Consider the following 23,392-nt stretch of genomic DNA (forward strand, 5'->3'; position numbering starts at 1 on the left):
AACCTGATTACTGAAATAGTACAAGTTGAATCAAGTGTTGCTGCAGATACTGAGCATGTTATTTGTCCTAAATAGAAGCAACCTTCCTATCTGCCTTTTTGAAAACTCCTGAGGCTTATTAAACATATATTGTTCTTTAAGCTTTCTAAGGCTTCCTTCTTTTTTGCATACTTCAATGATTCTTAACGCATGCACAATGATAGAATGAAATGCTACTCATCTTTATTGGTCTGATTAATTCAATATTCATGAGTGCTAGGAATAGACTTAGTAAGTGGAAGATGGCAATTGAAACTTCCTTAACAGCACGCAGAAGATGCATAATAACAGCTAAGAAAACCAAATTGCATGGGTTTGAAAATCTGCTCTGAGCAGTCATTAAGCATTGTTCTTCAGTTGTGTGATTTCATTTCATTAAGTATTTGCATACTAATAGAAAGCTAAAGTTACAAGTCTACTGCTGTGAGCAATGGTTAGCCACTCCTTCCAGTCCTTGTGTTTACTTCTATAGTCACCCACATTGCTTTGGCAAAGCACGGGGAGAAGCTTTAATGATTTCAGCTGCAATAAACCAAATCAAACTAGAGATCAGTAATGAACTTAATTTGCTATAGAAACAGTCTGTTTGCTATTTCATCCGGTAAGGTAAGTTAATAACAATTTGGGGCAGAAAAGAAGGATTTTAGTTCTTCTGATTTTATTGTTTAGAAATGGAATAAAAAATGTTTTCTTTACCATTGTCCTTACATGCTGGATTTATTTCACATTCCACTATGTGTGAGCTTTTGAAATGAATGTTTGAAAACTGGGGGGCCAGTATAGCTGTTTGTTTAACTTCTTTATTTGGGGATCTAGACTATCCATTAGAAAAATCCAGTTCCTTTATATAAAAAAATGCATTAAAGGAATTGACCAGTCAGGCCAGCTTGGCTAATGACAAAGTGTGGACACTACCAGAGCAACATAAATTTAGTTAAAGATCAGGACAGGTAATCTGTGCACTAAATGAAGCTGAATCCAGGTAAGATGTTGGCTGGTGGCAGTATGTTATCTGTATAGTCTGTTCTGTTTACAGAAGAGTCTTATATCTGCCATTTCATCAGAAGAAAGAAGCTATAGCTTAGCTTTCATACTTGTAACAAACATTTTATTTCTAGCTGTGTGCTGAAGTTTTAAGTTTCAGGAGGTTTCCTGGCTCAGAGGCCTTTGCTGAATATTTTCTCTGTATTTTCAAGTAATGATGGTGTTGTGTTTCACTGCGCTTTTTGTGTAAGTAAAGCGCACTCTTGATTTTTAGCCTTGTGAAGAAAGAATTGTACGTGATTTTAAAGATCGTTTGCAGAAAGAAATGTTTCCAGGATCCCTATTGCTTCAATAGTGTGAATAACAGTAGTTCTATTTTAATAAAAACAATGATGTTCATTGTTAGATCTGAGTTTAGCTCTTCCCCCTTTTTCATGAGAGTAAAAACAATCATGCAAGTGATGTTCCTGCTTGATATTCTGATACTGAAAAAATGGTATTGCCAAGATAATTGGATAGTACGATTTTCTTAAAAGCATGAAACAGCTTTATCTCAGGTATGTCAGTCTTAATGCCATTAATCCTCTAAGGCAGCAGATACCGTGCATTTGCACTTGCGTGCAGTGCAGTATGTGACCTTGCCGTAATATTGGCCATTCAAACAAAGTAAGAGCCTGTGGGAAAATTTGTGCAGACCTCCTGAGTGAAAAAAAGAAAAGAGCTGGAGGTTCTCATAGGCAGTTTTCCCAGCGTTTTTCCAGATCAACAGCAGGAAACACACTACAGAATGTTTAGTGCCATATGTATAGAAACAGAATGCATGAAGTAACGTGATCGATTTTCATTTTGCATTTTGTAGTTTTGAGAGGGCTTTATGTTTTCCTATTTTTACCATGCTTTGAAAAACTTTATTGTGACAGTATATTTCATTGTCTGCTATGAGCTGTTACAGCCATTCCTTTTAGGCACCAAAGAAAGCACTCTGAAAATCAGGTCACTTCTTTCAGTAGGTATTGCTTGAGGTATTTGACTGTAGGCACATAAGTATTAAAATGTCGACATTATTTTATCTGCCTGTATTTTGTAAACAGCAAAACAGGCACAATGAAAGGAAATGCTGAGCTTTAAGGGTTGTTTATCCTACTCAAGTAATACACAGACAGTGCTCTGACATCCTTTCATAAAAGGTGTTACAGCTGTTAATAGCCAAAGCAAAAATCTACTACTTCTAAAGTGTTTCTTTACCCTGCAAGTGCTCTCTACCAGTTACGCGATGTCTTACCGTTTTCTCCTATTCCGACTTCTGAAATCAGGGTTTCTGACTCTTGTGAAACTGAAATAAGGTAAAGGGGAACTGGACCCAGATTTCTTTCCCTAATATTCTCTTAAATACTGAAATCTTACTGAAAAGGGAAAAAAAAAAAAAAAAAAAAGAAGAAGAAAAAAACCCACACCACTTAGCCTTAAATATCTGCAAGAAAACTGTGCAAACTGTTTAACTAAAACAGCTTTAAATCAAATATCCATTACATTCTTCTACTGCAACCTTGCCTGTCTAGGCAGGCAAGATAGTTTGTACAAACACTCTGACTTCCTCAGTGTGTTAATTGAAATTAGAAGCATATCAGGGTTGATATTTTAGGCTGTTCTCTAAATCTGGAGGTTTTTTTCCTACCCATAGCCATCCTTATCTCTTTGGCATATACAGGGTTTACCCTTAAGCCCATAATACGGTAATGGAACTTGGGTTGCGTTTGTATCATTTCCTTTGGTTTTGGGCATGCAGGTAACTCCCAATACACAAACCAGCCAGTGGGTTCGTGGCACTCCCTGAGACTGCTTTGTCCCCGGTCTCTGTGTGAACAGCTCAGCTTTCTTTTCCTGCAACCAGAGCGTTGAAAAGGTGGAAGAGCTACTAAAAAGGTTGCATGCTGTTTTTCAGTGGTTGCTCACTTCACTGGGTGAGCAGAGCACCGCCTGGACACTTCCTTCGTCTCGACCGCATCATGCAAATCGTGGGGCTAGAGCAATGCACTCAAAGCTCATCGCGGTACACGGTGTTTGCATGTGTAAATAGGAATTTTTGTGATAAATTCATTGCAACCAGCTTTCAAAACTCGGCCTACCATATCTAAATCATTTTGAGAAGCTTTGGGATAAAAGGTATTGTACTTATGTATGGGGTTACTGATGACAGAACTCAAGAATTCCAGAGTTATGGTGCCCACAGCAACTATATCTCATCACTCGCATTGCACCTATAAACTACAGCATTAAATTTAACAGTATGTCTTTTATTTAATAAAACTACAAGTGTTCAGCTTGCCTGAATTATGGGTGCTCTATGAGCATTGTAGCTTTAACGCCCCTGACTTTTTCTCTGTTAAAGTCACCAACATTAACATTATACTAACATATTTTGTTTAGTGCATTAAAGATTAATTCACTAATTTATTATAATGAGAGAAAGCAAAGAACTTTAACTAAAGCATAATGAATGAAATATTAAACAGATTAAAGTGCATGTCCTCTGAGAATTCACAGATTCTCTACATACTCTGACTTAGATATCAAATATCTGCCTGAAAACTGATTGGAAATACACTATTACAGGTTTAAAACTTCTGACTGAAGTGCAAGTATGTCATCAAAATGTCAGCAGAGCTTGATTTTACTAAACCTGTGTTGACTTCTTTTTTGTACATGAGTGATTTGAAAAGTCAAGGTTTAACATTTGATGAGCAGGAGCTGTAGGTTCCAAAATGTTTGTGAGGGGTGGTGTGAATACAGATTGTATTTTCGCTGTTTGATGATGCTGTAGATCTAGAACCAATGCAAGAATAATACCTGAAAAAAATATTATGCTTTGTCTGTCATAAGTTGCTGGAGGAGGGTTGTAAAATGCTCTGTACTCTTGTACGTCAAAAATCAGAATCAAAATCACTATTACAAGTATTACTTTCATTTGCACTTTACAAATGTGTACAAATCATGAAAGCATCAACTTTCCAGATCTGGGGTCTAGGCATAAACTTAGAAGTCACAGAATTGAAACATTGCTTTTTTATTATTTATTTATTTATTTTATGTGCAAACATATCGGAGCTGTATATCAATCCAGTTCCTCCAGTGGGTTCTGTTAGCACTCGGTACTCTCAGTCTGTAATACTGCAGTTCTTAGTTAAACTCTCACCCTTTTCTAGAAGAATATTTTAAGTGGTTTTAAGTGTATTTATTCAATTACTTCCTATAGCTACACAATTCTGCATGCCATTGTTCAATAAGAAAACTGGACTTTGAAATATATTCCTGCCTTAAGGAAGGAATGCTGCTGGAAGATAAGAATTTAAATGTTTCACAGAAGTAGAGTAACTAAAGGATATTTATAGAAAACATGGAAATTTACTTTAAAAAGGCATAAGGTTAAGAATTGGTTAAATAAAACATGGAGCAACTGAAAAGGAAGTCTGTGTCCTCAGAAGGAAGACTGTCATAAGAAGAAATTTTGATAAAGATACAAGCTAGAGTACACTTCCAGGATTAAATCTTGAGTCCTCTGAGGAAAATATTAAAGCTCCAAGTGAATTTATCAAGGCCAGACTTGACCAAGAGAGACCTGTGAGAAAATAGAGAGCTTAGACTGAGCACAAGAGGAAAACTTATTTGAGCCTGGAAGTTCAAGGAAAGCCCAAAATCATAATGTCAGTAGCAGGAAAAGAAGAGTCAATGAAGGAAGAAAGTTGGCGAGGCCTTGGGCCTGAAATCAGCAAGAAACAAAGCATAGCATGGCTTATGAATAGTTGGGTTGATTAATTATAATTAGTAATAAGCCCATGAATGCTCAGTTCCATTAAATATCTCTGTTCCTTTGTGTAGCACAGTGGGTTTTGGATTGCAGTTTATAGCAGCATAGACTGATAAAATGCCATAAAAATTTGACCTACATTGACAGTAGCATTTGAAAGGCCTTGCAGATTTTGGATTTAGGCTTATGTTTCTAGTGGGGATCAACAGCTAAGCTGTTAGCTAACAGTCCAGTGTTTCAGTTTGGCACGTAAATGCGCTGGCTGAAGTTTGGGAAGCAACAGATACACAAAATACTCAGCAGAAGTTAAATGTTGTTGAAGAACAAACTTTTCATAGAAAAGAGACACTCGGTGATTATCCTTGTAGATAATTCATAAGCTGTAGAACAAATTTCAGCAACCCAGATTTGGCTTGTAAAGGTCTCTCAGCATTGTCGCCAGAGCTTGCTTTATAGAGTTGATTCACTAAGAATAATCAGAAAAGCAGCAAACTAAAATTTCACAACTACTTTATTTAAATCTAACATGAAATATGTTTAACTAAAAAGCCCTTTTGCAGTTTCACCTTTACTATAAAAATGGGGTTTCTGCTAAATAACTTCAGGACAGTTCTTTCAAGGACCCTGCTCCACTGCATGTTGTTTCCGCTGTTAAGGGTGTTGGTTTACAAAGGTCAGAAGCCACGAGAGCAGAGGAAGGGAGAGGATGGGTGGGCAAGAGCAATGTGCCCTTGTCCTCTGCTGTCCCAAAATCTCGTGAATGCACATTCCCGGTGTTCCAGATTTCCAATGCAAAGAACAGAGAGCACTTACTTCAGATCAAGAGAAATAATGCACATCAATAAAAAGGAAAAAAAAGAAAGGAATAAAGAGTTGTATGACTCAGACTAACATAATTCAAAAGGAGGATCCCTGCAAGCTGGCAGGTGTTCATTGGCGCTAATTATGCTATAGAAGCAATAGTAGTATAATTTCACACTTGCAAACCTACTTTTGTGATGATTAGTACATAGCTCCACTAATTTGAAATGTATCTTGAACCAAAATCATCCTTGTGATTCCTATATCATCCTATCCTATCATATCATTCTAGTGATATGCACACTCTGTCTGAAAAGATTGTGATATAAGAATTTGTATTTCATTTTTTGTGCCTCCCCAAAGGGGTTCAGTATGTTGAGCTGAACCAAAAATACCCTGATCTGGTTTGGAAATGCTTTGAATGAAAAACCACCAAAAACCAGATTTATCCAGATCAGTATTAGACTTAACTGAGACTCTCATGGCAGGTGGGTTGGAACTAGATGATCTCTAAGGTCCCTTCCAACCCTAACAATTCTATGATTCTATGTTTGCTATAAAATTCCCAGATAAACAGTGGAAAATAACAAACAGATCCAGAGGTTCTTGTGACCATGCAGGGGGAAAAGCAGGCCTTCGTTGCAAACAGCAAACCATGGTCAAATGGGATTAAGGATGGGCCCTTGGCCATGAGAGTTTTTGTTACGGCTCTGTTATGGTTTAGCACAGTCAAATCTTGCTGTGCAATTGCATCAGGGAAGAGCGTACTAATAAGAGAATTGTGTTTATCACTTCAGGTTCCTCAAGATGAATGGACTGGATACACTCCACGAGGGAAAGATGATGAGATTCCCTGCCGAAGAATGCGTAGTGGCAGTTACATCAAAGCCATGGGGGATGATGACAGTGGAGATTCAGACACAAGTCCGAAGCCATCTCCAAAGATTGCTGCACGGAGAGAGAGCTATCTCAAGGCCACCCAGCCATCCCTTACAGAGCTCACCACCCTCAAGTAAGTCCATCTTTTACTACATCATATAGAGCTCCAGTTTCTGTTCCTATTTGTTTCTACTCTTTACCTCTAGGTACCAGTTAAGTATTTAAACAAGTGTGCTTGATCATGCTTATTTTTGGTTGGTTTTTTTCTGAACAAGAGTAGATTTGGGAATGTATGTCAATGTTATTCTGAAAAGGGGCCCTGCTGCCTGCGCTTTGAATTTGCAAAGTATTTCAACCTGTTAGTGTTAGGTGAGTATTCAGGAATATACAATAGGTCTATACTTTAAATACTTTGCTCAGTTGTAGCTTTGACCTGTGAAAGCTTTGCATAATTGTGTATTTATATGTACTCAACATGTGAAATTAGCCCTAAGCTAGTCTTTGCAACTCATCGGAGAGCATCTGACATTTAATTAAAAAGAACAATGACTGTTTGAAAATAGACAAATCCATGGTTTCCACTCTTTAGTTCACTCAGAATGGCACTGTATTTTGTGGAGAGATATAACCGAAACTGAATTTTTTTTAATCGCTTATGAAAGCTTTAGTCAAGAGGAATGATGAATTTATGTTTTTTTTAATGTAACTCTGTGTTTTTCTTTTATTCGGGCCTTTTAAGAGAGACACGCAAATTCTCATGAAAGGTGCACAAATGGGCAATTTTGGTATTAATGTTTTATTTTAAATGATTCTAAAATAGAGAGGTCCCCTAAAGCAAGAAAATAGATTATATCCACAAAAGAAAATAGTGTGGATTTAAATCAACAATTGTTTCTGTCTGTCTTCTGCAAAATCCGTTGCTGTAATAGTGAATCATAGTTCACTGAACCAAAAATAACCTAATTTCAGTATAACTTGCCTAAGGCTGTAGCTTTAAAATGGAAAAAAAAAAAAAAGAGCTGTATCTCTTCTAGTATCCATGATTAGTGACAAAAGACTCCTCCTGCATTTCCCTCATTAATTTCCTCTCCTTCCTTGTCCTCCTCTACCCCATTTTTTTCCCAGAGACCTTATCTGAGAAATAGATTTCAGAGAAAAGCGTTTGATCCTTGTTAAGAATGTCATGCTCTTGACATCAGCGATGAGTAGACCAGAAGACACAAACATGCTTATTGCAGCTCCCCATAGCAGCCTGCCTGACTTTGTCTCAAGGGAAGCCAGGAATTGCTTCTGCTCTGTCTTTCCATTAGTGTCCAAAGGAGAAAGTAGTCTCATTTTCTGCAGGGATTTTCATAAGCTAGCTGGCACTTGCTCAAGGGATCCAGTGATTCCTCTTATCATCCAGCAGACTTTACCACATCCTTCCCTGCGCCAAAGCTCCTCCCCTGAGATCAGTTATTGCAGCCTCTGCAAGGTGAAAGTAAATGTTACGTACCACCACAAACTCCATAAAGCCATGCTTTATGCACGGACACACTCAGGCATAGAGCTTATTCTTTTGGGGACGTTAGAAACCTGTGTTCCGTAGTTCTGTAATATATATGTGAAGTACAATGCGTCACAGTGAGTGTATTTGCTCTTGGTCATTTCTGTTCTCTATAGATATGAGATTTGCAAAAGAATATGGAATTATTAAAAGCAAAAAGTCCTGTATGTCACTGTTCACCCACAGAGGATGTTAGATCGCAGGGGCTAGGCAACAGAAGCTTTTGGGTTTAGCTTTGAAGTCATTGTAATTCAGCAAAGTACTTGTATGAATACTTCATTTCACATATGTTTTTTAATCCCTTCCTATTCAGGAAAGCTTTTAGGAATGTACTTAATTTTAAGCTGCGCTCTGTAAAATTCATGTAAGTTTAGGAGCTATGCAGAAGTAGGATGTAAATCACAGGACAGGAAAAATGGTAAAAGGTAGTAAAACAAAAAAAAGAGGACATAACATGAAATAAGTTTTCTTTTTCAATGACTTTTCAGCACAAATTGGGATGAGGTAGAATTATTTCTTTTAATCTATGATGGTACTTTATAGAAATATCTCTTCCTGGGAAACTTTTCCATTTTCAGACACAAATTCTATAATACATAATTATGCATTGCTTTTATTCCTTTCTGCTGAACGTGATAATTTGGGGTTTTTTTTGTGAGAACTAGCCAAGTGCTTGCTCGGGGAATTGAAGTATTCTGCTAAGCTAGGTCTTTTTTGAAAACTTCTTCGTACTGTCTTTGTAGCACGACTTGACCTTGGCTATGACATTGCTTGTTCATCCCAGGGCTACCCTGATTACTCTGAGAGCTATGATAGAGCTTTGCTGGCATGTCGGCCAGAGACTAAATTAGGGCCCCTAACTCGCTGAATATAGGTCATCAAGCAATTGTGTAATGCGTGATAACAAGTTATTTCCTTGGCTTACTGTTGACTTGAGTTCAATTTGCACCTGAATAAGAGCCTTATGGAAATGAGCCAAAAGCCACTCTAGTCAGCCCTCAGCCTTTTACTGACACTAGTGGACTTTCTACCTTTCTACCTACCTTGCAGGGCACTGTTAACATCTTAAAGCTGAGTGGTATTTCACTCCTTTAATTATGTTTTTTTCTGTCAGTGAAGAACAAGGCACCTTGTGAAAGTGGTGCTTCTACAGTGGTAATTGTCAGGGATCTTCTGCATTTCTTTCTGCTGCTCTCTCGGTTTTCTGTATGCAGTCTCTAGTTGGCTTAGCTTTCATCTCTGGCAGAGCAAACAACCTAAAAACACGTTCCCTTTTGCTTTCACTGTTGGTTTTGAAGGGATTTTTCGTCTTGTGGGACTTTTCCTCTCTGAGTACTTTAAGTCTAATATTGGTCTCTCAACCCACGCTGTCCCTCCCACCTACCTACCTTCCATTGCTCATGCGCCTACTCTTCTGAGAAAGGGTTTTCATTATTACCAGTGTTTCTTTTTATATAAGGAACAACTTTTGAACAGCACAACTGTGTCATATCTCCTTTACGTAATACAAATTTATTTTCCTGGTTTTGCTGAGGGATTTTTTTTCTTGCTATGCCTTACAATCTCCCTCCTACAATATTCCTCCCATGCCATGGTTTCCATGTGGTTACAGCACATGTGTCAAATGCTGTGGTGCCATTCTGAATAAAGCACAGCTTGCTGTGATCTTGAAATGCACACCTCCACTGCTGTACTCTCATTATCCTACCAGGAAGTAGGCAGCTTTTTCTCTCTGTCTTTGCTAGCAGTGTCCTCCTGGTTTTTAATCTTTCACAGTCCAGATAAACTGATCCAGCTGAAAAAAAAACCTGACATTTTGTTGCTCATTCCTGAAAAGTGGCAGAAGTTTATCTTGCACTTGTAAGCAGATGGAAAATGGACTGGTTAGCTAACTTTGAAAGAAGATGCAGGCAACAGATAACTGACATTTCCATTACAGCTGAGCTTGATTCAGCACGTATTCCTTCAGCTATCTCTATGTACCTTGGTTATGTTTAGCCTGGTTTTTGTTGGGAAAAAAGTATGCAATTACATTGTCTGTCCACATGCCAACCTGTCGCCTCCACCTGCCAGTAACTTTTGAATCCATTGGCCAACTTTAACCAAGTTTGCTAGAGAGACCAAAGATATGAAAGATACAAAAGATACAAAGTTCCAGCAAATTTTATGAAGATGTGTACCTGGATAAGACAAAGATCTGCAGCTGTGCCTTATGATCTCTTGTAGGAGTATGGGCAAAGTAGCTGGTGAGTCAGCCAAGGTATAACTTGATGGAAGCACTTTCCCAACCTAAAAGATGAGGAATATGGAAGGGACTGGAAAACTCTGTTGAGGACAAGAGGTCTAAGAGATGGATCCTGTTACCAGAGTTGTTCTCCTTCATTCTGCCCCTTTCCTCTTCTCCACTGCACACACATTCACTGCTTAAAATATGGGTTCAGATTCTGCTTCCTACCTCAATATTGCTGCTACTGTGGGGACTTCAGCTACTGGAGTCTTCTGCACTTCTGTTTTGTTTTTTTTTTTTTTCTAAAATATTACAATACTTAATGGTAAACCATTTTTGGACATTTTACATGCATTTTGGGTTATATACAGTTGCAGAATTGTTCGTTTGAACTCATATTTGATCATACAAACTTTTTTCTGAGACAAGTTGTACTCTCTGGTCACCAGCATACTGACAATTTCAATGGTCTTGATACATTGGAGGTGCATTTGTAGAACTTGTGAAAAGGAGAGAAGGAAGAACAGAAATGAGGGGGTTTTTTGCCAAATCTTTATTTTCAAGGTGTTGTAGTAGAGGCATCATGTTTTTCCAGTCAGCTGTGACTTGGTGAAACACAATTATAAACACCACAAACACTTTTTAACGGGCTCCAAGTTACACCACTGATAATGAAAGCAAAAAGCATTAGGCTTTTCTCCTTTTTATCTCATGGTAAAGAATTTGTCTCTGTAACTTCCATCATAGCTGCATCTGTTCCTGGGATTTACTACATAGATGAGTGACACTTAGAATAAACCAACCAATCCCTAACTTTAAAGGTTGTCAGAGACATTCCAAAAATATGTGCATGTTATCTGTGTACAGTCAGGCTTATATTTTTAATATGCTAATACAAATAGCTTAAGTACTTTCTACTTGTCTGTTTCTAGGAATCTAAAGATAAAATTGCTTTGAAAACCACGGTGCCATTTTTCTTAATATCCTATAAAATCACAGTAAATTATCAAGCTCAATTAAGAGGCAGAACCTAGGCACAAACTTAATAGCAGTGACAAAAGCAAGAAAAAATGGGTAGATCTGATTTATAAATCCTGAATTCTAACTTTTCATCACCTGTCTGAGAACTGACCAAGTCAGTGCCTGGAGGACAAGCCTTCAAGCTAGGGTCAACCTATATTACAAATGAGGTCTTGACAGAGTTGCAGGACCAGCTCTGCTAGGATGACTTGCAAAAAAAAATCCAACCACCCCATTGCTACATAGTGTAAGATGTTTCAGATAGAAAATCCCCTGATTGAGTCAAAGAAATTACAATCAAAATAGCTTTAAAATCTGGAAGGCTCCCAAATAATTTTGTCTGGTGGTAATTTTTGGTGATTGGGAGGAAGGTGATATGCACACATGGACACATCCATATAGACTGTGGGGAAGGTAAAACGCATCATCTGCACTGAGTGAATTAATGGTGAAATTGTGCAATGTCTGTTTTCACACATGATGCTAGGACTGATGTGAATGAAAGGATAAGCGAAGGTCCAAAATCTTTTTACACTAAAGACACAGCAAATTAAATGTCTCATGGCAAGGACGTTGTTAAATGTTATGCACAAAGCTGGAGGTCATTGTAACTTTGATTTTCCTATAGCGATGCAATAGACGCGTCTGTGTACGTAGATATCTTCATGGCTTCTCAAACTGAAAAATGCAGCTCTCATAAAATTGTGGAACAATATGGGCTCTTGAGATGTTTCTCCCACCTTCTCAGCTTTTCTGAAATGCTGCTCTTGGGAAGTGTCCGTACTGAGGGAAATGGTAGGGGATGTAAGGATCATTGTGGCCTGACACACTGCCTATCTAGGCTGTTCTGGCATTTGAGCAAACTAAAGCTGGTGTCCTTACACTGCACTTCACCATACGGCATAGCGCATATCCTTAGGTATGAAAACCACCTTGGTCTTAGCAATGAGGTCCTATTTACTTTAAGGTGTTTCTATAATACTCCTATAATATGCTCCAAAATATCCTCAGAAAAAAGCATCATATAAACAAAAGCATACTTCTTTTTTTGAAATGGAGATGTTGTCCTCATTCTGCTAAAATTAATGAAAATGTCCCATTAACTTCACCGGCCCAGATCACAGACAGGGGGAAGGGAGAGGGAAAACGTAAGGTGATACAATACCTCATCTTCCTTATGGTGAATATTTTTAGACACGTGCAGGGAAGCTTGTTCATTTTCGTTCTTGTTGAGTGATTTCCAATTAGGGAACAATGACTTTCCTAACTAGTACAAAAGGAGCAAGTCTGATTAATCTTTTATTAGTGTTTTACAGTATGTTTCCAGTACAGTGTTTCATTGTTTCGTGTTGCAGTCTCTTGCATTTTCATCAAACCTTTAGCTAGTGAAAGAAGTGTTTCCATTTTCCTTGAGCTGTATTTTATTTATTTGCTTGAAGGGGAAGTTTTTTGGATTTCCCACGAGAGACGTGTGCATCTCCATAAACTTTAGACGTGCAGCCAAAGGAATAGTATTCTGGAACCATTGTTGGCCTATGTAGTAACTTTGCCAGCCCACAGTCACTGATGCATGATACATTACTTACTTTTTTATTCATATTATTGCAGTTCCTTCTCTCTTCTCTCTGAAAGCTAGGGAGAAGCTGTTGGACAGGTTTCTCACTTTTCAGGCTCATGTGTCAGGTATGATTAAGTTCAGTGAATAATTTATAAGTCAGGATAAAATTTGAAAGGCAAGACAATAAAAAATATATTTATTTTGAGGTAGTAGGTGGGCATGCCTCTAGAGCCAATGGTTTCCTTATGGCAGCTGACATCTGTTTTGTGTACATGATATTTAAGGAGCAGAGAATATTGATTTATTGAAGGAACTTAGAGCTTGGAGCTTTTAACGAACAGTTGCAACTTTCCACTGGTGGATATATAAAGCATGTTCAGTCAGTTAATGCTTAATATCACTGATGGGCATGTGAGAAAGCTTGTGCCCCATGGCAGCTTCCCTTCTGGGCTTTGTGTCCCCTCACACAAAGGTATGGATGCCTTTACAGCGCAGAAATGAACCCACTCATCTCGCTCTACAGTCCTCTGTGGAGGCAGGGCGTTCCTGCAGTTCACCGCATAGTACGTAGGCAGGATGGGCACTCCTCCTCTCTGCTTCTGTCATGACCTTCACCAGGTTGTCTTGCAACGAAACTGAGATGCCCTAGCCACTACAGTCCCGCTGCTCGCAGACATTGCTTATCCCTTCATAAAACCTGACCCACGTCAGTCCACACCTAGCTCTGTATGCCCTTATGCCCTGATACGTCAATATTGTCACATTTGGATAAATAAAGTTATTTCTTGTTTCTCTGAGATGAGAAGTCAGAATTTTGTTGTAATCTGTGACCTACACTACAGTTGTTGCCTCACTTGTACTTTTACCTTTACTTGCTGAAATTTGAGGCAATGAAACAGTTACAATTAACTTACACAAAAATAAATATTAGCCAAAAAAAACCCAAAACCTTTAACTTTGCTAGTCAAAGTGTTATCTTTTGTCAATACTGGAGCAGCGTCTTGGAAGTTGATAATTTGTTAAAGAAAAACTGCAGCCTCATTTAGATGATTGCCTTATTTGCAGAACTCAAAATCCTTGTCCTGTATGTAGTCATCTGGCTCAACTTTGCACATGATTTAGCTTTATGTTAGACATAGCTACAGATGAAAAAGAGGACTTCGGACTTTTTAGCTTCTCTCGGTTAAATCCTGTAAGCATTTATTCATTCTAGGGCTTGCTTTAAGAAACACAATTATAATCACTGAACCAAGCTGTGGTTTTCAGCCATCTCTTTCAGGGTATAGTTTTTACACAGACAACTTGAATGTTTGTGTGCAAAACTGGTTCTGTTGTATTTTAAGCCCTACTTCTGCCCACTTACTTAAAAGGCTGCCTCAGAAAGGAAGTTAATAATGTCCAGTGGGGACAGGAGAAGAAATACTGCCTTGGACTGCAAGGATATACACAAGCTGTATGTTAGGAAAATTTTCCTAGTGGTACTGATAGATAAGCACAGGAATGGATTGCCAAGAGAAATCACTTCACTGGATATTTTCAAGAAAAGGGTAGAAAATGTCTGTCAGGACAAATTTAGGTATTGCTGATCCTGCTTTAGGGTAGGAGGAGGGACCAAATGACCTCATGAAGACCCCTCTATACCTATGTTTTATGATTCGGTCTCTCTTACTCGGGTTATTGAATATACCCACCATCACTGTTCTTGCTTCCTTTCCTTAACTTATTTTTTTAAATACAAAAAATATAGTTCTCGTCAGGACCAAATTATTCCTGAAGGCCTGCTGTTGAATAGTAAATATAGATATCCCACCCACAGCAGTGCTGCGCAATTCTTTCATGTTTTTTAAATGTTATTTCATTGCTAGCGTTTTCGAATTATTTTCCGACTGCTGCCAGCCATACCATGCTTGACTCTCAGTATGTGATCCTGTACTATCTGGCTTAGTTTGCTAAGGGGAGCTCAGCTGATGTATTAAATCTGCCATGCAGAAAATTCACAGGCATAGAGAGAGATGTGCGTCTGCACAAAATTCAATCTGTGGTCCTTAATGTCCAACATAACAAGACAAGCAAACAGGCCACAATAATTAAGTTAATTATTCATAATAAGTTTCTGTTCTGATCAGCTAGAAGTGCAATATTCCTTCACTGTGAAATGCTGGAGACCTTTTAGATTAAAAAGGAAAAAGTTAAAATAATGTATTTTGCTTTAGTAATGTGAAATTACAAGATAAACAGTGTTTCTGCAGACAACCCTTAGGACCTTCTGTTAATTTGCATCATGTTAGGGTGAGAGAGACGTGAAAGTGAGTAATTGTTCTGCCCTTACAAATAAAAGATGCTATTAATATCTAAGTCATGCTGATGCCCAGTCATTTGACTCTTGTATTTTCTTGTGTTTGTATTATTGCTAAGATGGAGTAACTTTCAACTTATTTTAGTAATTCTCTGCTGGCTTGGGTGCAGTATGGGGTGAAGGTTAGGGGCAGGGGGCAGCAAAGAAAGTGTATAGTCCCTCTTAGCCGAGATGCTGAAGTAGGCCAGCATCAAATACCACTCTGCTCCCAGTGACACAGGAGAATGAAAGTTCATCTGAAGAGATTTGACTTTTTAAAATCTCCTCTCCTTCTAATAAAGTTATAAATCTTTTCAGGAGGGGAGCAATTAGGGAAAATCCTTAAAGACTTTCTTAGATTCTGTCTGCTTTCTCATTCGTTGTACACCACAGAAGCAGAGAACCATCATACGATCACTGCTTGTGTTATTTGTCTGCGCTACCTGACCAGCCCCTATCCCAGCTTCCCAGCAGCTTTGCCGGCGGCAAGCCCAGAGACCGCAGAAAGCACTAACTGGTTTTGTCATCCCCAAATGCCAGCAGCCACGTCCAGAGCACCCAAATCCTTCCCTTTATTTAAGTGACATTGGGGTGGCAGCCATGCTTGGGTTGTGTCTGTGCAGCTCTGCACTGTGACAGTGATGTATCATGCTGAAGGCAAGCTCTGGAGCTTTCAGGACTAGTACATAAATCTCTCTTGTTTTATATCTGACAATTGCTGCTGCAAATCTGCGCTAAGCCTTCATTACTCTACAGTTGAAAGGAAACCTTGAAAAACTTCCTTTGGAAAGTAGTCCTCCTTGGGCTAGTCCTAAAAATGTTCACAGTTATTATGTATTACTTTATCACATCAAAATAGGCATGCTATAGAGGATTCTTAAAACTGTCTCTTGTAATAATCAGTATTTCTTACTGTCTGCATAACAAAAATTGAAAAGTGTACTAGAAAGCAAAATAATACAAGGTTCTTAATTCATTTATTACTTTTACTCTTTGTTTTACGAAACTTAAAACTGCTACTTTGCTTTTGTCACACTTAGAGAAATAATTTTGTTCTTGGAAGTTTGCATAAATCTCAAAACCAAGGATACATAGAATGATAGAATCATAGAATGGTTTGGCTCGGACCTTAAAGATCATCTAGTTCCAACCCCCCTGCCATATGCAGGGACATCTCCCACAACAACAGGTTGTTCAAAGCCCCATCCAGCCTGGCCTTGAACACTTCCAGGGATGGGGCATCCACAGCTTCTCTGGGCATCTTGTTCCAGTGTCTCAGCACCCCCATAGTGAAGAATTTCTTCCTTACATCTAACCTAAATCTGCCCTCTTTCAGTTTAAAGCCATTACCCCTTGTCCTATCACTACGTGCACTTGCAAAAAGTCCCTCTCCAGCTTTCTTGTAGGCCCCCTTTAGGTATTGGAAGGCTGCTACAAGGTCTCCCCAGAGCCTTCTCTTCTCCAGGCTGAACAACCCCAACTCTCCCAGCCCGTCTTCACAGGACAGGTGCTCCAGCCCTCTGATCATCTTCATGGCCCTCCTCTGGACTCGATCCAACAGGTCCATGTCCTTCTTATGATGGGGGCCCCAGAGCTGGACGCAGTACTCCAGGTGGGGTCTCACCAGAGCAGAGTAGAGGGACAGAATCACCTCCCTCGTCCTGCTGGCCACGCTTCTTTTGATGCAGCCCAGGATGCGGTTGGCTTTCTGGGCTGCCTGTGCACATTGCCTGCTCATGTTGAGCTTTTCATCAACCAACACCCCCAAGTCCTTCTCCTCAGGGCTGCTCTTAACCCATTCTCCGCCCAGCCTGTATTTGTGCCTGGGATTGCCCTGACTCAGGTGCAGGACCTTTCACTTTGCCTTGTTGAACTTCATGAGGTTCACACGGGCCCACTTCTCAAACCTGTCTAGGTCCCTCTGGATGGCATCCCTTCCCTCCAGCATGTCAACCACTCCACACAGCTTGGTGTCATCGGCAAACTTGCTGAGGGTGCACTGAGTCCCACTGTCCATGTTGCCGACAAAGATGTTAAACAACACCGGTCCCAATACCAAACCCTGAAGAACACCAGTGGTCATTGGTTTGTACTTGTACATCAAGCTGTTGACAGCAGCTCTTTAATTGCAACCATCCAGCCAATTCCTTCTCTACCAAGCAGTCCACCCATCAAATCCATGTCTCTCCAATTTAGAGACAAGGATGTCATGCGGGACAGTGTCAAATGCTTTGCACAAGTCCAGGTAGATGATGTCCGTTGCTTTTCCTTTATCCACCAATGATGTAGCGCCATCATAGAAGGCTGCCCAATTTTTCAGGCATGATTTTCCCTTTGTGAAGTCATATTGCTGTCACCATTCACCCCTGTATTTTCCATGTGCCTTAGCATAGCTTCCATGCTCTTGCTGGGCACAGAGGTGGGACTGACGGGCCCGTAGTTCCCCGGGTCTTCCTTTTTTCCCTTTTTTAAAATAGGCGTTATGTTTCCCCTTTTTAATTCAGTGGGAACTTTGCTGGCCTGCCATGACTTCTCAAATATGATGGATAGTGGCTTGGCAACTTCATCCGCCAGTTCCCTCAGGACCCACAGATGCATCTCATCAGGTCCCATGGAGTTGTGCACCTTCACGTTCCTCAGATGATCTCAAACCTGATCTTCTCCTATAGTGGGCAGTTCTTCATTCTCTCAGTCCCTGCCTTTGCCTCCTGCAACTTGGACAGTGTGACTAGAGCACTTGCCGGTGAAGAATGAAGCAAAAAAGTTGTTATATAATACGGAAAGCTTACAACCAGTCTGGGTGAAATGGTGTCATTGATGACATCAACTGAGTCATGACTTCATCTTATAATATTTATGTTTGTATCAGTGATAGAAATTATACTTATAAAATCTGGAACTTGGAGAGGAGGAGGGCGGCAATTTCTGACTTTGAAAAGGTCTTTTTTCCTTATTCTACTGGGATGTAGCCAACATGTCCTTCAACCATCCTCGTGAAGTTGCAGTTAAAGATGTTAGAAATCTCAGAAGCATTGCCACTGTCTACTCAATAGGGTCCAATCTCAATGTCTAGCCATGCATTTCAGACTGGTGCAGGATCTGCTGGACTCATCTCGGTCATGTGGCTGTAAGAGCTGTGAGACAAGAGAGCTTTGGCAGAGATTTGTTGCTCAGGCTTGCTTGAAATGCTGGTGAGTCAGGCTGTGCCACTGCAGTTGTTCAGTCATTTACGGTTGGGTAGAATGTCATTTCTGGCAGAGCAGTAATTCTCCATCTATTACTTCCCCCCCTCCCCCTACTTACAGATCATTTGATTTGGGGCACAAATTAATTGCTGATTACCTGTGATGAACAAATCTGAATTGAGAGGGAGTGGATGATGCCTTATTCAAATAAGATGTTAGACTGACAGTGGCTAGAATGAATGTCAGCACAAAGTCACTATTTCTGGTGTCCCTTTCTCTTTTCTTTTCTCTTTTTCTTTTTTAAGTGATTCCTTAATATTCCTAAGTAATAATCCTTAGTACTTAGGCAAGTATCCTTTCTCCATTAAAAGAGACAAGGTTTGCATGAAGAATACTGCATCCAGAGTCACTGTCCCTTCACACAGTGACTGAATGACCTGACTATCAACTATTTCTATATTTCCACCTCCCCAATGCTTACTTTATTTCCCTTTTTAATGAATTTCACACCTGTGAAAATAATGAGAGTGTAGCATTCTCTTCCGCTTTCATTTATTATTGCCGTGATCCTAACACACTCTCCTGCTAAGATTTTAATCAGTGCTGATTTAATTACTAACCTTTTTAACTAGTCCTGTTACTAATTTCATCCTTGTGAGTCTCTCACAGTTCTTTTATCCCACAGTTTCTAGTCCCGGCTAGAGCCGGTCTGTTGCTAGCACTCCTGGATCCTTTTCTTTGCATCCTTTTCTCGCTGGGGAGGCATGCAGCTTGTGTTGGAAAACAGCTATGCCTTCCTTCGTTTCGGTGCTCCATTGCTACCACCGTACCTGTGGTGATTAGTGGCACTCAATCACGCTTCAGGCTATCTTTGGAGTCATTTCCTGGGCAACTGGGTTTGCCCCCTGCTCCAGTGCTCCGGACAGAAGTTGCCGCAGTGGCTCACCACTGCAGCCTGGCAGCCCAGGTGCCCTGGCCATCAACCATCAGCCGGGCAGCCCTTGCGCACCGATCCCTGTGCAAACATGCGTGAATGCCAAGGAGGCTTTATCCTATCAGCTCCAATTGTCCCTTCTCCAGAGAAGTTAATCAGATTCGTTATATCTCTGTGGTGACTGCGGTATCTGCCTGAGTGTTTTGCCTCTGGCAGAGGATTGACAAGCCCTCGTTTTCTATTGAAATTGCATGTTATGACTATATTTCCTTCCCCGGTTCTCGGAATCAGTATGTCCACATAATGGTAGCTTGTTATTTAATGTAACTAGTTGCCTTAAGGGCAACAGCCCAAAGAATAATAAAATAATCCATTTGAAGATCATACAAACAATGAATCACCTGAACAGCTGTCTCTTTAAAAACTGGGAGGTAGTTTGATGTTATTGTCGCAGAGATTCTTCATCTTTTGAATGTATTTTCAGATTATGTGTTTTATTTTAGGTACTGCTTTAAATGATGTACATAATAGGCAATAATAATTAACACTAACAGAAGAATCTTTATTTTTAAGGAATATTTTTAAAGATGAGGGTGAAATAAAATTGACCTGTAAAGTAACACTTGAAACACTGATTTTAGAACTTCTTGATGCTTATTTGCAAGCCTGTTTTACAATATTTTCAATTATCAAGATTTTTAAAAGATCTAATCCCTTCTCATAAATAGAATATTTATATTTCTAGAGAGGAAAAGTAAAATTAGTCTTTTTTGTAGCCAAAAAAAGAGAGATAAAAGCTTGCTTCTGAGTTGTATCTTACAGTTTTTATTGTACTATCTTATATTTCATGATTACTGCCTCAGTGTTTCTATCGCTGGCAGCACCCACGCCAGCCAGAATGGGAAGGTTAGATCTGATCCAGGTTAGATCCAAGATGAATTTAAATCCCCTGCCCTGCTCCCTGAGCTACCCACAGCCCCCACCCATTACAGGCCTGAGATACCCATTGGGAGGGCATCCCGCTCCATGGGGAGGCATGTGCTGTACTCAAAATCAACACTGGGGTTATTTCCCTAAGGCATGAGACTTAATAGGAATAAGGCACAGCAAAATGATTGTCAACTGTTTCTATGAAAGTCCTTGGGAATACATTGCAATTGGGATCTGGGTCCTCACTATTGGATCCAGCAGTGGGTTGTTTACAAGTCTCAAGTGTAGCGTTTAAAATCTGAGCTGTGGAGGTTTTTTCTCCCCCCTGACAAAGTACGTGGAAAGTTTTAAATGTCGGCCTCCTACCCAACACAATGGGACGATAACCTCTACCATGAATTAATCAAGCTGCTTGTTAAAAACATTATCTTGCCACTGTTCTTCCAAGTTCTTTTGAATTCAGCCAAATTTAACAGCTTTCTCTTCCATAAAATGATACAGTAAGGTTAATTATAGTTCAGCAGCACTCTAAGGTATGATTTGGCTGCTCGGTGTTTCTCAGGTCTAAAAAGAGCGTGAGGGGTGCACCTGGAACGAGCGCCTGGCTTGCGTTGTTCCCCCAGGGAAGGGGAGGATCAGTCGAGCGATTAAAATGAAGGGCTGAAATTGCAAAACTCTCCGGTGTGGTGCCCCTTCTTCTGGCAGAGGGTATCAGGGTGGCGGGATAGTCTGGCCCCCACTCCGACGGGCAGGCGGCTGTGGCAGGTAGGCTGTGGCCTCGGGCGCAGGGGCTGAGGAAGGAGCGCTGGGCGCCCCACCGCTGCTGCTCCCTGCCTGGCCTCTTCCCAGCTGCGGATATCCACTTGCCTCCAGCTCTGGGTAAAAAAGGGATAATAACACTCACCTCCTGCACATGGGGATGTCACGAGGATTGATTCATTACAGTTAGTGCAGCAATTACGGAACCTTCTAAAGAGGCTGCAGAAATGCTAATGCAGTCATCGTTAGTCATTGCCCCCTTGCTCTTAGCTCCTGTTTTGTACTCCTGAAGCAAGGCTTGCGTCAGCATTTCCTTGTGCTCATTGGGATGCCTGGGAAGAGCCCCACCGTACCGCACGAGCAGCGAGGCACAGCGTGGGGAAGAAGTTAAATCATCCTTGTACTTCCCTGCTGGAGGAAGAGCTGCAGAGGCTGGCGAGACCTCAGCCAGGGATAAAAGGGTCGGTTCTTGTAGTTCCTCCTCAACTGTGCTTCCCACACACGTCCTGCTGCCAGGATGTTCTCTTTCCACCTGCTGTACGTATTTGCTCTCCGCGTGATGTGTGAAAGCCCGAAGGGGAGCACACAACTTCTAGGAGTAACAGTAACTCACGTTGCATTTTGCTGTGTCTGTTGAAGTTCATAGGTACAATCTTCTCATATCTTGACACGTCTCCCCCTCTCTTACCACCGTGCAGCCCACACCCATTGCTAACATATGTCCCAGAGGTGGTTCAGATACTTTCACAGGGGGTAAGTGATAGCTCGGCATGCTTCCCTTCAGCTAGTCCTGCCTCTCCTCTTCCCTCTATGCCCTGCCTACGTACGCTAATCCATGGCTTCCCACTCACATCTCTCGAAATTTTCTTTGTATTTGTTACCCTTCATACTATAGCAGAAGGGAATCTTAAAAGGCCTTTCCCCCCCGCCGCCCTCACTCTCCCCCCCCCCATAAGGAAGGCCTTCAGATATAGGAGAAGATATTTTAACACAGCTCAGAGCCTGAGCTGCCGTGGTATGTGCTGCACAGAGAAGCAAAGCACACCACACACACTGAAAATCCCAGTCTGGCTGAGTGGAGGGGGTTCCCACTGTATGCTCTCTGCATGCCTATTCCTGGAAAACCTGTGAATGTTCTGATGAAAAGCCATTTGGAAGGCTGCGAGAAACATTTATCTCTGTTGTTATCTCCTGATTTCTCCTCTTCGGAGAGGGTAGACAGCAGCACCAGTGGTCCTGTCCTGATAGCAGCCTAATTGCCCACTAAGAGAATGGTGCTGCCAGGGACAGTAAAACCCACATAAGCTACTGGAGGAGCGGTTTTCTACTTACATCCCAAGGTCTTAGTGCACTCACAACAGAGAATATTATCCATGAGCTTGCCACAGTCTTCTCAAGAGGAATATTGGTCCATTTTCTTCTGCTGAGTTTAAGCTTGATTTGTTCCTGTTTGGAAAGGCAGGACTGGGCACGTTAACTTCAGCAGAATTTTTCTAAGTTGAGGAAAAAAACGTGACTCAAAGTTGCCCATTGATAGACCTCCAGCAAAACTCCAAGATTTGACCTGCTAAACATTTAGCAATTACCCATCTAATTAATTACTTGCTTATCTTTAGATAAAAACAACTTTTTCATTTTATTTAGCACTTTCCTGTTACTGAATACATTCTCATTAGCGAGTAGTGAATAGCTATACACATAAAAACCTGCCTCACGTATCCAAATTGCTTCCTTCCTTCTATAAATGGATATTTAGCATAGCTATCTAGTGAAAGGAGCAAGACCAGTAATACAGCCATTGAGAGCATATTATTGTGTTGGGCTTTTCTTTGGTTTCTACTTTCAAATAGCTTTATTGTTAAAGAATATGTAAGTAACATTTTAAGGAAGTTACCAGTTTCTGTACGGAAGCAAAATTCCTTTTTCAACCCCAGTGCTGACCTGCCCTTTCTAGTCACCAAGAAAAATACTTTCATTCATAAAAAGTACATAAAAAAGCTTTAAATCCTACCATTTTTGTAATGATGTGCTGAATGCTATGAAAGCAAATTGCCCTATGAATCCTAATTAATTGGAAATCAGGTCCACAATTCATCTGGGCTGTAAAAATCAGAATATATTCTAAGATATAATAGATGCACAGCATCTTTTTTATAAGCTTTCTGTTTCTTGCGTCCTTGAACTTTGTATTTGTGTGCTTTCTTCACCAACTGTGAAAACTCGATGGTTTTTTCCTTTAACTATAAAGGTTTTGTAAGCCTCATGAGATGAGTTTTAAGAAAAACATAATGCATTTCAGAAGTGTAATAAATAGCAATCACTGGCAGCACTAGATTATTCCTCCCTCTAGTGGCTGGCTAGCTGGCTCCAGTGAGAATAAATGGAGTTCT

The 23,392-nt window shown here is 40.3% G+C and overlaps 1 protein-coding gene across 5 annotated transcripts in view; it reads left to right on the forward strand.

Moving 5' to 3' along the window:
• DLGAP1 (DLG associated protein 1) overlaps positions 1 to 23,392 on the forward strand; it is a 423,778-nt gene that overhangs the window by 285,509 nt on the left and 114,877 nt on the right. For all 5 annotated transcript variants that reach the window (XM_063326618.1, XM_063326617.1, XM_063326619.1 and 2 more), the window contains one exon: positions 6,427 to 6,641. In XM_063326618.1, coding sequence (XP_063182688.1) covers positions 6,427 to 6,641 — 215 coding nt within the window. The remainder of the gene's footprint in view (positions 1 to 6,426; positions 6,642 to 23,392) is intronic.

This window comes from Chroicocephalus ridibundus, chromosome 2, assembly GCF_963924245.1.
Source record: "Chroicocephalus ridibundus chromosome 2, bChrRid1.1, whole genome shotgun sequence".
In the NCBI taxonomy this organism is placed as follows: domain Eukaryota; kingdom Metazoa; phylum Chordata; class Aves; order Charadriiformes; family Laridae; genus Chroicocephalus; species Chroicocephalus ridibundus.